The 15,324-nt window shown below is 31.3% G+C and overlaps 2 protein-coding genes across 2 annotated transcripts; one reads left to right on the top strand and one right to left on the bottom strand.

Moving 5' to 3' along the window:
- Nucleotides 1-7,264: 7,264 nt before the first annotated feature.
- LOC132066824 (NAC domain-containing protein 104-like) lies at nucleotides 7,265-9,738 on the bottom strand. The gene is made up of 3 exons (XM_059460026.1): nucleotides 9,362-9,738; nucleotides 8,283-8,551; nucleotides 7,265-7,651 (listed from the first exon to the last, which is right to left on the bottom strand). The coding sequence occupies exons 1-3, from the start codon at nucleotides 9,540-9,542 to the stop codon at nucleotides 7,505-7,507; spliced, it is 597 nt and encodes a 198-aa protein (XP_059316009.1). The 5' UTR covers nucleotides 9,543-9,738; the 3' UTR covers nucleotides 7,265-7,504.
- A 3,259-nt stretch (nucleotides 9,739-12,997) lies between these two features.
- Nucleotides 12,998-15,049, top strand: LOC132066825 (uncharacterized). The gene is made up of 2 exons (XM_059460027.1): nucleotides 12,998-13,308; nucleotides 14,868-15,049. The coding sequence occupies exons 1-2, from the start codon at nucleotides 13,062-13,064 to the stop codon at nucleotides 14,942-14,944; spliced, it is 324 nt and encodes a 107-aa protein (XP_059316010.1). The 5' UTR covers nucleotides 12,998-13,061; the 3' UTR covers nucleotides 14,945-15,049.
- Nucleotides 15,050-15,324: the final 275 nt, after the last annotated feature.

Here is a 15,324-nt window from a genome sequence, read left to right on the forward strand (position 1 = left end):
GCACGTTTATAGAAACTAGTAACTATATAGAAGCATGGGTTAAAACCCATGTACCGTCGTCAAGATGCTTCCTAAAAAAAAAAAAAGTTGGTCCCCATACCAATATTAAAAAAAAAAAACAACCAATATTAAAAAACAAAAAAAACAAACCAACATTAAAAAAAAAAAAAGTAAAAAAAGTCGAACCCACCATCTCCAAACTCACGGAAAAAAAAAAGTGGATCCCGTATTAACAAAATCAAGCAATATAAAAAAAAAAGTGAATCCCATATTAAAAAAACAAACAATGTAAAAAAAAAGTGTAAACTTTGTATTCGTAGCAAACACTAATATAATAAAGTTTTAGATACGGAGCACAAACTACAATGTTATATTAATCGTGTTTTGAATATATATATATATATGCATAAAAATAGTGCAAACTAATAATGTCCAAAAGGGTGAGCCCCATACTAAACACAACACTCAGCGCAATAAAAAATAAAAAAGAAGAACCATATAAGCATCGGTTTAGACCCAAGCCACGTCGTCCATTGTCCTTTAAAAAAAAAAAAAAGGGTGTGGGCCCATACTAAATAACATAGAGCAATACAAAAAAAAAACAAAAAAAGGAAGAAAAAAAAGTGGAACCCACCATCTCTAGAACTCATGGGAAAAAGAAAAAAGTGGACCCTATATTAACAAAATCAAGCAATATAAAAAAAAAAAAAAAAAAAAAAAAAAAAAGTGAACCCCGCATATTAAAAAAATATAATGTTAAAAAAAAAAGTACGGACTTTGTATTCATAGCAATACCAATATAATAAAGTTTTAGATACGGAGCACAAACAACAATGTTATATTAATCGTGTTTTGAACATCCCGTATTAACAAAATCAAGCAATATTAAAAAAAAAGTGAATCCCATATTAAAAAAAAAACAATGTAAAAAAAAACTGTAAACTTTGTATTCGTAGCAAACACTAATATAACAAAGTTTTAGATACGGAGCACAAACTACAATGTTATATTAATCGTGTTTTGAATATATATATATATATATATATATATATATATATATATGCATAAAAATAGTCTGTAAATAATAACGTCCAAAAAGGTAGAAAGCCCATACTAAACAACACCAAGCAATATAAAAAATAAAAAAATAATAAAAAAAAAGAAGAAACCATATAAAGCATGGGTTTAGACCCATGCTTAAGTATAAGATTGTCCTTAAAAAAAAAAAAACGGTGTGGGCCCCATACTAAATAATACCGAGCAATACAAAAAAAAAAAAAAAAAAAAGGAAGAAAAAAAAAGTGGAAGTCACCATCTCCGACTCATGGAAAAAAAAGTGGTACTATATTAACAAATGTAATATAAAATATAAAAAAGTACCCCATATTAAAAAATATAATGTTAAAAAAAAGTACAGATTTGTATTCGTGAAGCCTAAAACACTAATATAATAAACTTTTAGATACGGAGCACAAACTACAATGTTATATTAATCGTGTTTTGAACATAGTATATATATATATATGCATAAAAATAGTGCAAATTAATAATGTCAAAAAAAAAAGGTGCACCCCATATTAAAAAATCAAACAATATTCATATAATTTCTAAAGTATCTCATTAAGTCAATAATGATGGATTCATTGCCACGTGCGTATCAATCCATTAGTGGGAGCAAATGAAATTGCTTTTCTTCAAAAGATTAAGTAGTCAAACCATACAATTTTTTTTTTTTTGCCATTAAAAAGCCATGTGATTTATTTGTTATGTTTACTAAAATAAATATACTTAAAATATTTATATTTTAAAATAAGATAGAATTTAATTACTTTTTTATTTTTATTCTTACTCTAATAAATGTGAAAAGAGATTAATGTCGTAAAAAAAATATACCAAATGAAGATCAAATAATGAATAAGGTTAATGTCAAATTATAATTCTAATCAACGTTTCTTTAAAAAACCATGCAAAAGACAACATGACAAGTAATGAGCTAAACCGAGAATATTTACCAAAAATTAAAAAATAGTATTTCTTCGTTTAAATAGAAAATTAATTTCTACTTTGTTTCGTTTTAAACAAGTGAAATTAATTTAATAATTTAAATTAGAATTATCCAAATCAAAATTTGATAAAAAATAATAAGTATTTTACACCTTTAAATTAATAGAATTAAAATTGAAGTATCAACCGATGCTTAAATATTGCTATTGTTTTTATCTCAAAGAGAGAAAAATAGTTTCTTTTTAAGCAGTACTTCTCTTTTAAAAATATTAATAAATTTGCCGATTTTTGTATTAGTAGCAAACATTAATATATATAAAGTTTTAGATACGGAGCACAAACTACAATGTTATATTAATCGTATTTTGAACATAATATATATATATATATATATATATATATATATATATATATATATATATATATATATATATATATTCACTATCCAAACACAACTACATACACATAGATGCACTATAATCTAAAGTGTTAGGCCCGTGCGCAGCACGGGCATAGGCGGTCTAGTTCTTTCTCCTATGTAAGAAGAGGCAGTCATGAGTAGCTGAAGCAGGCATGTCTTCGTTGACATCCCTGCTTAGCTTATTTATTATTTGCTCATGGTCTTGCTTCTATTTACACTTACTTTATCTCTTATTTTTTGTAAATAAAACTTCCCTGAAGACCATTTTGGTAAATTAGCGTTTAGGCTAATGACGTTGTGTATGCATCTTTTGTTCGGGCTGCTTTTTGACGTGGGGCCCACTTACGTTTCTTTTTCTCCTATATATAAGAAGAGGAGTAGTAGGCGGTGTATGTCTTCGTTGACATTCGCAGTGATACGCCCAAATTATATCTTTAAAATAGGAGTAAAGCGGTCGTTGTTCAAATATAGAACCCAACGAGGTTGAGGTCGAATCCTATAGAGAATACAATGAAGAAATATACTTACTAAGTGTAACGCTGACTATTAGTCTATATTTCTAGTGAAAGGGATAATAATGATTGGTTTGATGTTTGTTAACTAATTTCTCGCTAATTATTGTTAAAAAGATAATCTATTGGTAAAAGGACTAAGGTTGTGGTTCCAAAGGAAAGTAATGCAATTGGGTATCGATTCCACTAATTTATATGTTTAAGTGTGATAAACAATGGGTTGCTTGATTTTACCAAAAGTCTTTCAACCAAATTAGTAAACTTTATTACTAAGCTTTTCCAAGCCTTAGAATGTTACAAATGTGAATCCCCATTTTTAGCTTCAAGTAGCTTTCCTGTTCGTAGCTCAAGCTATTAGATGGGATTTAAAGCCCAAAATTCTTACTATTAACTCTTTTCCTAACCCTTACTTTCTTTTCCAAGCAAAGTAAGAGTATTTAGGCACAAATAATGTTGGCCATCATTAAATGACATTAAAGCTTGGAGAGTTGATACAATATACCTTTAACATACAAATGTAGTTGAAATACAAAAATTCAATCACATAACTAACACATTTGGTCTCACAACGTTAGCTAACTGGTTTAGCTACTCATGTTCATTAAATACAAGGCAATGATAAAGAGAATATTCATAAAGCTTACAATGATTAATGGAAGATGATGACAAAAGTGAAAGATTTTCTTTGAAAACTTCAACCACCACTATTCAATGCTCTAAATGCTAAAAAACAACACTAATGTTTGTCTAAGGAATATTCAAAGATGTTCACAAAAACCTAGGCACGAGTATTTATAGAGGGAGAACAAAAAGTTCAAAAATTTCCTAAATAACGATATGTAACACCAAGTATGCGGTCGCAACAGGAGTATGTGACCGCATCTGGACTTTGCGGTATCACATGTACTCCGCAATCTGGTGCAATTTGTCTAATTCACTGGTTGCTCGGAGCTGGAGTATGTGACCGCATATTGGAGTTTGCGGTGCCGCATATTGCTTCGCATCTTGCTATATTTTGGCAAACTCTCTGTTGATTCGTGCAAACAACTTGCGGCCGCATCTCCACTTTGCGGTGCCGCAACTCTACTTTGCAGTGCCGCATCTTCGTCGCATTCTGATTGTTTTTGCTCCTTTTTCTCCCATTTTGTTCCCTTTATGCCCTCGAACTCACAAAACTTGAAAACACACAAAAACATAATAGAAATAGAGAAAATACTTAAAATGACTCCTAAAAAGCACAAGTAGTGGATATAGAAAGCCTGAAAGTCCACGACTTATCACTTAGCTTATTTATTATTTGCTCCTAGTCTTGCTTCTATTCACACTTACTTTATCTCTTATTTTTCGTAAATAAAACTTCCCCGAAGACCATTTTGGTAAATTAGCATTTAGGTTGCTGACGTTGTGTATGTACCTTTTGTTCGGGTTGCTTTATGATGTGGATCCACTTACATTTCTTTTTTCTCCTATATAAGAAGAGGCAGTGAGTAGTTGAAGCAGGCATGTCTTCGTTGACATCCCTACTTAGCTTATTCATTATTTGCCCCTGGTCTTGCTTCTATTTAAACGTACTTTATCTCTTATTTTTCATAAGTAAAACTTCCCTGAAGACCATTTTGGTAAATTAGCATTTAGGCTGTTGACGTTGTGTATGTATCTTTTGTTCAGGCTGCTTTATGACGTGAGGCCCACTTACATTTCTTTACTTCTACTAGATATCAGACCCCGTGCCAGCACGGGCCCAATATATTTTATAATTTGATCTCTATGCAATTTCAAGAATTTTTCAATATATTGCACGACGTTTCTTGACTGGGAAAAGCTAGAAATTTTGTATTCGTACGAGGTTTAAAAATTTGTGTTATGATATATATTTTTTTGTTTCAGATTATTTAAAATGCTCCAAGAAGATATATATTTATATGGTAGTAAATCATTTCATTAAACGTAAAATGAATAGCGGATAAATATTATTAATATTGGTAAAAATATTACTCCATTAAGAACCATAACAAATAGTAATGATCAATGCAAAATTATGTTGTGCATATATACAAATTCATGTATTAGTATTAGCTGCTAGCATTATAAATGTGTATAATAATTGATTTTGAAGGGGCAATCCGCAGAATTGCCCTTCTTTTGGGGTAGTTTTTAAATTTTGCCCCTCATATTTGTGGTTTTTAAGTTTTTCCCTACGCTTGGATGCCTGAGGTTCTGGATTCGAACCCCCGCTCAGGCATAAAATAAAAAAATAATTTGGCAAGGCGTAGGCCGGGGGAGTGTCTGATCCCATAAGGTCCTTAAGAAAAACTAAAGTTTTACGGGAGGGGCATAGCTTTTCAAGGCATAGTTTAGTTATGCCTTACGGGGCAAAACTTTTTCTTAAGAACTATGCCTTATGCGGAAGATTTTAATTAAGGCATAACCAAAAGTATGCCCCATAAGACATAGACTTTGCCTTATAAGGCAAACTTTTAGTTATGCCTTAAGGAAAAGTTCCGCCTTATGGGACATACTTTTAGTTATGTCTTATGGGACACACTTTTAGTTAAGGCATAACTAAAAGTATGCCCCATAAGGCGAGACTGTTCCTTAAGGCATAACTAAAAGTTTACCTTGAAAAGTAAAAAAAATAAAATATATGCCTCAAGGCAAAGTCTGCCCCTCTGACATAACTTTAGTTTTTCCTTAAGGATTGTATGTCGGATCCGGCATACACTCCCCCTAGCCTTGCCTTGCGAAATTATTTTTTTATTTTATGTCTGAGCGGGAATTCGAATCGAGAACCTCAGATATCTAAGCGAAGGGCAAAACTTAAAGACCACAAATATGAGGGGTAAAATTTAAAGATCGCCCCAAAAGAAGGGCAATCCGTGCAAAAAAATGATTTTGAAGTGTCAGAACAACGGGGAGAGAGAGAGGCCCAGGTAAAAGCAGCTATGTACTTACTAATATGAGCTCAGCCTATTCATGCTTTTGGAATATTTATAAAGAGCTCTAAGTAGTTACAAAATTTACATAAATACCAATGGCAGCTAAAGTAATAAAGCTATAATTAAAGGTTATGAATTAAAAGTTAAAAGGTATAGCTTAAATGGGTCCCACAATTTCACAAAAGTTGTACACACTTTTTTTTTTCAAACAGTAATTAAATGAAAGTGGACTGGGCTTTTTGTCCAATAGGTGGAAAAGTACAAGTATAAAGCAGATAGGTGCAATACCGTGAAAACATGAAAACACTGAAAATTCAAAAATATCCCTCAGCTAGAAGCAAACATGTCAATGAACAGCAGCCTGCTTCTAGCCGCTTCTATATAGTAGTAAAGTAATACGTTCTTTTAATTTGGAGTACTTCATCATGTGGGCTCCATATGTATTTTGCATTTGACAATTGTTTTAGTGTTGTTATTAATTTTCAATGGTAATATCTGTGTTACCCAAATTTACAGTAGCAACTTCTGCATTTTTACGTTCTCATTTTTTTTCTTTTTCTTAATGATCATCTAAATATGGTTATATTTTCCAGAGAACCTTTCTAAGACGTATTTTTTAGAAAATATGAGGGGATTTCAAATCCTTAATGAGATGATTTACTATCATGCAAATATATAACTTATTTAAGATCATAAAATTTATTTAATCAACATCACTTAAAATTTTAATTTTGCATATGCATATTGGGCCCGTGCACAACACATTTCCACGATTGCCCTTATTCAGGGGCGGTCTTTAATTTTTGCCACTCAAATTGCTGGTCTTTAATTTTTGCCCTTCGCCTAAAAATCTTTGGGTTCTGGGTTTGAACCCTCGCTCGGTCAAAAATTAAAAAACAAAAATCGCAAGGCAGAGTTTTCCTTAAGGTAGCATACTCTAACTTAAGGCAGGGCAAACTCTGCCTTGCGAATTTTTTTAATTTTTGACTGAACAGGGATTCGAACTAGAAATCTCAAAATATTTTCGGTCACTTTTTTAAACGAAGGGCAAAAATTAAAGACCAGTGCCTTTGAAGGGTAATCCGCGCAAAAAATTGGGGCTTCTCCCCACTAGTAATCATATAATACCATAGTCAAATATTTCACATGTGTAAGTCATGAGGAAAACTATAAGCCTATGCGAGGATATTATTAGTAAATTAGATGATCAAGCAAGAAATGAATTTGGGCACACTAGCTAGACAAGGCAAATTGGTTAATTTCTTGTTAGCCCATGCCAATAAATGGGTTGGAATTTATTGTATGCCCTATAGGTGTCAACCCCAAATTTTATAATATTTTCTATACGCCTATGAGAAAATATGAGAAACACATTCAATATTATATATACACAACGTATAATTATATGAGAGACATGGTGCTACAATATTACATAAATGTACATGCACTCAAAAGTATATTGATATAAAAGACTACATGTTATCAACCAGTATTACATTGATATTTTATATATATACATCTATGTACTTAAAGTATAATTATATGACAGACCGTGTGTTACAACATTAATTAAGACATATAGTCTGTCCTTGCAAGCCATACTTTCAATTAATTAGCTCTAATATAATTAATTAATATGGAAAACTTATTTCCTCCTCTTCTTGATCATAATCCATTGATAAAAAAACTTCGTCCAAAGCTGAGAGCTCAACTTCATCATCACAATTTTTGCCTTGAGAATCGTTGATCGATTCATGTACTCTACATAGAACCCATTCCTGAAAATGAAAAGAGAAAAATATAAATTCGAAAAGAAAAAAATGCAAGGTGAAAAATTCATGAATTCCAAGAGAGGTGGTTTTTATCACACGTTATATATAAATAAAAGTTTAAGTTTTTCCATTTATAAATTTTCTTAGATGGATTTAGAGGATGATTTAACATTACAGACTGGTTAAATTCAACATTAAGCGAAGGGAAAATTTGAAATTCAACATTAATTTTATTGAAAACCTAAATAACTCCCTATTATAAAACATTTAATATGAACTTTCAATTAATTTTTACATTGTGTACATAATTTTTGTGCTGTCAACTGATAAATAAGTATATTATCGATTGTTAAATTGTTAATGTAATACTGATAATGTAAAAGTTTTTTACACTGTCTAAATAAAAATTCAACCGATCTATGTTGCTCGGACTCTCCAAAAGTATATTGTCGCATCCGTACTGTCGGGTCCTAAAAAAATGCATTTATTTTTAGGAATCCGACACGCACCCAGGAGTATTTTTGAATTACAATCCGAGCAACATAGATCATAACTTGAATTTTTGTTTACATAATTTGAAACTTTGAATTAAATCCTATGAGATAAGAAGGAAGGAGTAATACCAGTATTTACATACCGATAGCTTCTCATTTTCTCTCTTCTTGAAGGAATTATTGCTAGAGAGGTGAAATTCTTCCATAATCCAACTAGTCTGTACTTCTTCATGAATATTACTAATATAGTACACAAAGTACTCTTTTATTCCTACTATTTTCTCTCCACAACTTATGAGTATAATTGGCTCACTCATATTTAGTTCCTTCCAATATCCTTTTGCAGTAGCTCGAATATTTTCCTTCACTTGGCTGAAGAAATACCACTTGTTTTTGCTCCACAAAGCCCTCTCTATTAATCATCCAAGCATATACGAAACAGGTAAAAATATTTAAATTAGTCCAAGAAAATTATCCCCATGAACTTCAATTAATTAGAATAAGAGGAAAAAATAAAAGATACTAGTATATTTTACCCTTCCATCTTAATTTGATCAACTAGGAAAGTGGGGCGATTTAATTTGTTCAGGGCTAATTTGATGTGGATTTGAACAAGTTGTCTTATAAAAGTAGAATTTGAAAGTTCATAATTGAACTATAAAAAATAGTACGAGGTGCAGAATATCTTTCAGTTGAAATGTTAATATGTAAAGTTTGTTAAGAGAACTCTTATAAATACAGTACACATTTTGGAAAATTGATCTTCTTTTTTGAAAATAGTCATCTCAAGAAGTTTGAAAATGAAAGATTGATCACATAATTTAGAATATCCAAGAAAAATGTATTTTAATGGGATAGTAAAACAATAAAATCAACTAAAAATAGGTCATCTCAAGCTCCAAAAATGATTTTTTTTTTCTTTCAAGAAGTTTGAAAATGAAGATTGATCATATTACTCAAGAATAGACAAGAAAAATATGTAATTTAATGGGATATATATATATATATATATATATATATATATATATAGTAAAACAATAAAATAAACTTTATGAAAGGCCTTCTCAAGCTCCAAAAATGATATTTTCTCGTGGGAGACGATTCTAATTAAAGGTGATCATTAAGCTAGCTGATCCAAGAAATTAGAACTATTTAATCCTTTTAATTAAGGGCAAAACGAAAATACAAACAAGTGCTAATGGAGAAATATCAATAAACATACCATTGAGTTCCCAAGGATCAGAAGAAGAAAAATCAAGAACAGGAATATTGATGCTTGGGTAGAGCGGCAAATTACTTGCAGCTAATTTACTTTTGAGATAATATAACACAAGCTCTTCATCCGTTGGATCAAAGCTAAATCCTGGAGGAAGATCACCAACCCTTTGATCCTCCATCATCATCACTAACAAAATAAATATGAGCTAGCTAGCTAGCAGAGAACTATATATAGAGTGAATATTTATAAAGCTTCTTCTTCTGGCTAGTTATATAGGTTTCCCTTTAATCAGGGTTAGTTTGGGAGTTGATAATTAAAGAAGAAGAAGTAAGAATGATATATATAAGAGTTGACGAATGCTGCTGTTTTCTTTTTATAGAAGAAAATATATAGTAACATGACCCCACACTACTCTACCTCTATTCCAAACCGTACATCTCTTACCAGTATAAATCTCCTATGAAAAAAGTCATTAACTAAGATACTAAGTAACATAAATTGTAATGGACTCTAAAACTAATTTGATTTTGCCGAGGATAGGTAGTGAAGCTAAGGTTGATTACAAGTGAAGAGTGTGCAATTGTGATGAAACAAGTTTGACGTTATAAGTTTTCAAAGGCTGCTGGAATTAATGTTATAAGAGAAACTTAAAGTTGTCAGCTTAGTGATGTATTGTTCAAACAATCAAAATTTGAAGTATTCATGATTTAAAGCCTTATTATAATTATATTAAATGTATATAACATCTGCTATTCATGACTTACATGTGGGGTTCCTGCTAAATACTTGTAATACTGGTTTAACATCTACATCTTCTTTTTCATTTTAATTATCTGATATTTGAAATTTACTGGTTTGACTAATTCAGATTAATTAGAATCACGTAGTACTCATGTGAGGAAAATGCTTCTTTTGGTTAAGGGCGGGGAACCCATTTATTCTATTACATCCCGTTATAATGGTGAATATGATCTATATCTAATAATGAGAATTTCAAATTCACGGATCACGGGTTTAGTACTGGGGTGGAAAAATTAAGAATTTTGTTAAGAATATTCAAAAGATAATATGTATATATAAAAAGTATAATTCATGAATTATATATGCGATACAAAATTTTATATACACAATACTAATTTTTTTGGTTAAAAATATTGAACTGACGATCCTTTATGGCTTTGCCACTGATTTAGGGTACGTGTTGATTAGAAATGAAAAATTGGAGCTTTTGAATTTTGATAACGTTTCTTGAGAGTTCACCGGCGGCTGGTAACAAAGATAGACAAGTATTGATGAATTGTTTTCGCAGGAAGTGGATATTTTTTCCCTTTAATTTGAAGTAGCTTCACTTACAAGCATCTTTACATGTTTTTTGTCGTTTAATTCTCTTTTAATTTAAAACTAATAAAAGACAGTTCTATTGAGATAAGCATCGTTTGGTTGATTAGCTTAATTAGTGGGACTAATAAACTGGGTGGATGATCATGTTCATGATGGTGATCCAATGTGAGTATGTGACACAAAAGTAGAAACCAGTAGTACTACTAAGATTTTACGTGTGCAAACACAAAGATGCACACGTAAAAATGTTGTCGAAAATGACAAGATTGTAAAAAAGGGAATCAAAGCATGAAATTTGAGTATGATAAGTTCTTTTCTTCGTGTCCGAATAGTCCAGGAGTCCTTGTAAGGAAACATCAATCATCATGAAAAATAGAAAAGCAACAACGTCAAAGCGTACCAAAATCAAATTAAATGACCAAAACCCCATAAATATGGTAGTATTTTCCTAATTAATAAAACTGTGAATAGAATTTGTGTATAATCAGAACGGGCATACATAAAGATTAGTTACTAGCTAGTCTTCGTCTTAAATTAATTTTAAGTGTTTTCAACTTCTGGAATTGTGTAGACATGCATATTATCAGCATGAAATCACGCACATCACTTTCACACTTACCATGCTTTCCTCCGAACATTGTCTTATTTGAGAGTACATTATCTTTACCAACAAAAATAGGAATTGATAGCCTTGCTTTTTTCTCCATCTATGCATATATGTCTTGTTCTGATTAAAGCTTTTATATGTAGTGATTGAACTAATGAAGATTAAAGTTTGATGTGTATGTGTGCGTTCTCAAAATAATAATACCAAAGGAAAAAAGTTTGGTTCCTTTGGACAGCAAAGCATGCAGCTGTTTGTTTACAATCCACAAACTACTTGTTACGTTGAAAGAGCAAATTAAAGTTAAAAGTTGAGTTATTACAAGCTCAATTTTTTATTTTTTAAAAAAAGCTTTTTTAGTTTTGGGAAAGACTGATGTGAATTGTTGTGACCCTCTAAAATCCACTCGTCAATGTTTAGGAAGAGCCAAAAATTCAATATATCTAACCTTACTCACAACTTAACTAGCTAGTGCGGTTTACTTCCCCATATGAAAATGTAATGTGGTGCATGTAAACTAGAAATTACTTTTGTTGTTAGGTAGCTGTATGTAGTAGTATAAGTACCCGCGTGATGCACAAATAATAATGAAAAAAAAAGTAATCACGTTGTACATTGTCCCCGAACTGTAGTAAAGTACCAAAGGGCATTTATTTTAAACAATATTGCTACAATTTAGTTAGTTGTAAAATAAATGTGTAACCAATTAATTATGAAATTTTCAGAAATATCAACAGCCAGTTGGATAAATGTGTAACCAATTAGTGTGCATTGGATAATTTATATATATAGATTAGGATGTAATATGATGTATTCTGGATTTGCTATTTTGTTATGATGCATGTTAATTATTAATATTTCTGTCGTTAGAACACACACACAAAGAATTTCACTAACTAATATAGACAACATTAAACTTGGTTGTTTTCCACTAACTAATGCATTAAAATTGGTTCGGATCATATAAATATAAAGACCATTGCTGACCGCAATTAATTCTAAAATTAAGAGCAATCACCATGAGTATTTGTTACAACCATATGTAATTAATATGATTCCTGTAACTCGTTTCGATTTGGAATTTAAACATGGATTAATTGGACTTGATTGGCTGAGTGAATTTGACTTGTTAAGCTTAGTTTGGCATAATATATAGTATTGCTTGTTCGAAGTTATAATGATATGCGATTGCAATTTTTGTCTGTCTGGAGGACTGTGCAAGTAAAAAAAAAAAAAAAATACTCAAATTACCCTTCTATCCAAAGTAAGTATTATTTTTTTCTTTCCGAGAGTCAATTTAACTAGTTTACGAATACATTAGATCAACAAAATATTTTAATATATATATATATATATATATATATATATATATATATATATATTAAAAGACTATACATAAAGTAGTATTTATGTTGCATTTTTTTTCCATGTTAATATGATGAAGAGATACATTTTAAAATATTAGTCAAAATTCTCTTAATTTAAATCTTGAGAAGCAAAAAATTAGAATAATTTTGGACTAAAGGAGTAGCAAGAAAGTAATCTAAGAACTAGTATAGAGAAAGAAATTTATTTCATTTTTTGACTTTGACCAAGTGAGAATGGAAGAAGATAAGGACAGACAGAATAGCAAAATCTGATTATACCTGAACATTTATGCAATATAATAAATGCAGAGTGAACAAACTTGACTTACAAATAGCATCATCTTTTTATTTTAAACATTTGTTAATCAAATAAAAAACATATATTACAACCATGAATAATCTCAGAATGGTGTTTGGATTTGCAATATTTTTCATGATGGTAGCAAATCATGTTATTGCAGCAAATATTAGTGACAGTAAAATATCTTGCAAAACCTTATGCAGACTTACATGTATTCTTTCTGCTCAACCTGTCATCTGCAATCATGCTTGCACAAAAAGATGCACAATTCCTAGAATTTATCAAGCTATGACTCATAACACTAGTTGTTATGAGAACTGCGCCAATGTCAACACAGGTATAATTTTGACCTTTTATATATACAGTATAATTTTTACTTGAAGGGGATTCGAATGAACCATACTAGTAATCGTAGTATTACTGCTCTATCATGCTTTTATAATATGTTGCCATGATTTATTTGTTATTTCTTTTTCATCCTGCTTTGAGTCGCTTGTCCTTATGCCGAGGACCTACCAAAAGCAACCTCTCTACCCTCCCAATGTAGGAGTAAGGTTTGCGTACACTCTACCCTCCCCTATGTTGTTGCTGTTGTTGTTGTTGTTGGGATTCGAATGAAACGCGACCCCTTGCGTCTCCTAGCTAGCTGCGCCCCTGATTTTCGGGGATGGATCCAAGATTTCAATTTATAAAATTCATTGTTTGAAGTGATCTAATTGGTTTGGATTCCAAAAAAGAAAAGGAAATACAAAACCAATAATTTGTATATAATCAGGACCATAAATTCTTAGCAAATATGTAAATCAGAGAAAGTAGAACCCTCATCTTTCATATGGAAAAGCCAACTGTAGTTTTAAGTCTCGTAAATATTAGTTAGGAGACTTATATGCGGATATGCAGCAACCACAATTTATGTCATCGGAATCCTTCAAAGCAGACAAATTTCCTTTATCCATAACCCAGATATCATCCAGAAGATGCATATCGTTTTTTTTTTTTAAATCCTAGCCAACTTATTATGGTGAAAAAACTTGTATTTTCCGATACCCATAATAGTGTATTTATAGGTAGGGTTTAGGAAGACAAATCAATAGGCTAACGGGCTAATAACACCTATTATGATGGACCAAGTCCAATAGCTATTGGGCCATTAGCAGGAATGCCCTATTTTGGGGTGGTCTGTAATTTTTGCCCATTAAATTGGTGGTCTTTAATTTTTGTCCTTCATTAGAACCCTTCGGTTTTGGGTTCGAACCGTCGTTAGTCAAAATTTTTTAAAAAAAATCGCAAGACAGAGTTTGGAACCTTAAGGCAGAGTTTTGCATGATTCAGGCAAAATTTTGCCTAAATGACTTTCATGTTGTTTTGCATATTCTCAGCATGGAAAATTGGCAACTCATCCATGCCACTGCTTGATTTTTCAATCGACCCATTTACGTCATCATGCACAGCCATCACTGCTTGCAATTTTACAAACATCAAGCATTTAGAAAATAGAAATTCAAAATGCAAAGAAAAGCGACTTGAAAGTTCTGCCTTAAGGCAAAATTTTATATGCCTACCTTTAGGCAAATTCTACCTTAAGGCAGAGTTTTGAAGGCAAAATTCTGCCTTGCGAAGCCAAACCTCTACCTTGCAATTTTTTTTTTTTTTTTTAACTGAGCTGGGGTTCGAACCCAGAATCTTGGAGTATTAGGCGAAGGATAAAAATTAAAGACCACCAATTTGAGGGACAAAAATTAAAGACCACCCCAAAAGAAGGACAATCCGCGCAAAAAAAAATGATAGGTATTTCCAGAACCAACCTTCAAGGCTTTTGTTACTAAGCCCTCTAATTTTTTCTGAAACCATGAATCCAAACTTAATATTTGTTCTTTTTTATTCTTTTGGTTGCAGATGAAAAGAAAATGGAAGGCTGCTTCGACGATTGTACAACCAAATATTACAAGTCAAAAAGGAGTATTGTAAATTAAAGCTAGTAATATTTAATTTGCATCATCCAGCCAACTTCATGGATATAATGTTATGATGAACTATATTTGTTTCTAATGAAATGACTTTACTTTTTGATACTCTAATCTTTTCCAATTTTTTAAAATTTTTAATTGACTTTGTACAATAGGAAGAATCACGGGTTATACATATCAACTTAGAAAAATAAATTCCACAAAAGAGCTTGCAAGTTGCAAGGAGACTAACATTATCTTGGCAAAGTAAAATATCCAAAGCCACAATCATGTCTATAATATCATTCGTGTTTTTTTCCCACTGCACCCTGTGTTGGGAACATGCAATGGGCCGACTAAATGATGGATTCACGCCGGAAATTCCACCTTTAGAAGGATAAAACGTT

This window comes from Lycium ferocissimum, chromosome 8, assembly GCF_029784015.1.
Source record: "Lycium ferocissimum isolate CSIRO_LF1 chromosome 8, AGI_CSIRO_Lferr_CH_V1, whole genome shotgun sequence".
In the NCBI taxonomy this organism is placed as follows: domain Eukaryota; kingdom Viridiplantae; phylum Streptophyta; class Magnoliopsida; order Solanales; family Solanaceae; genus Lycium; species Lycium ferocissimum.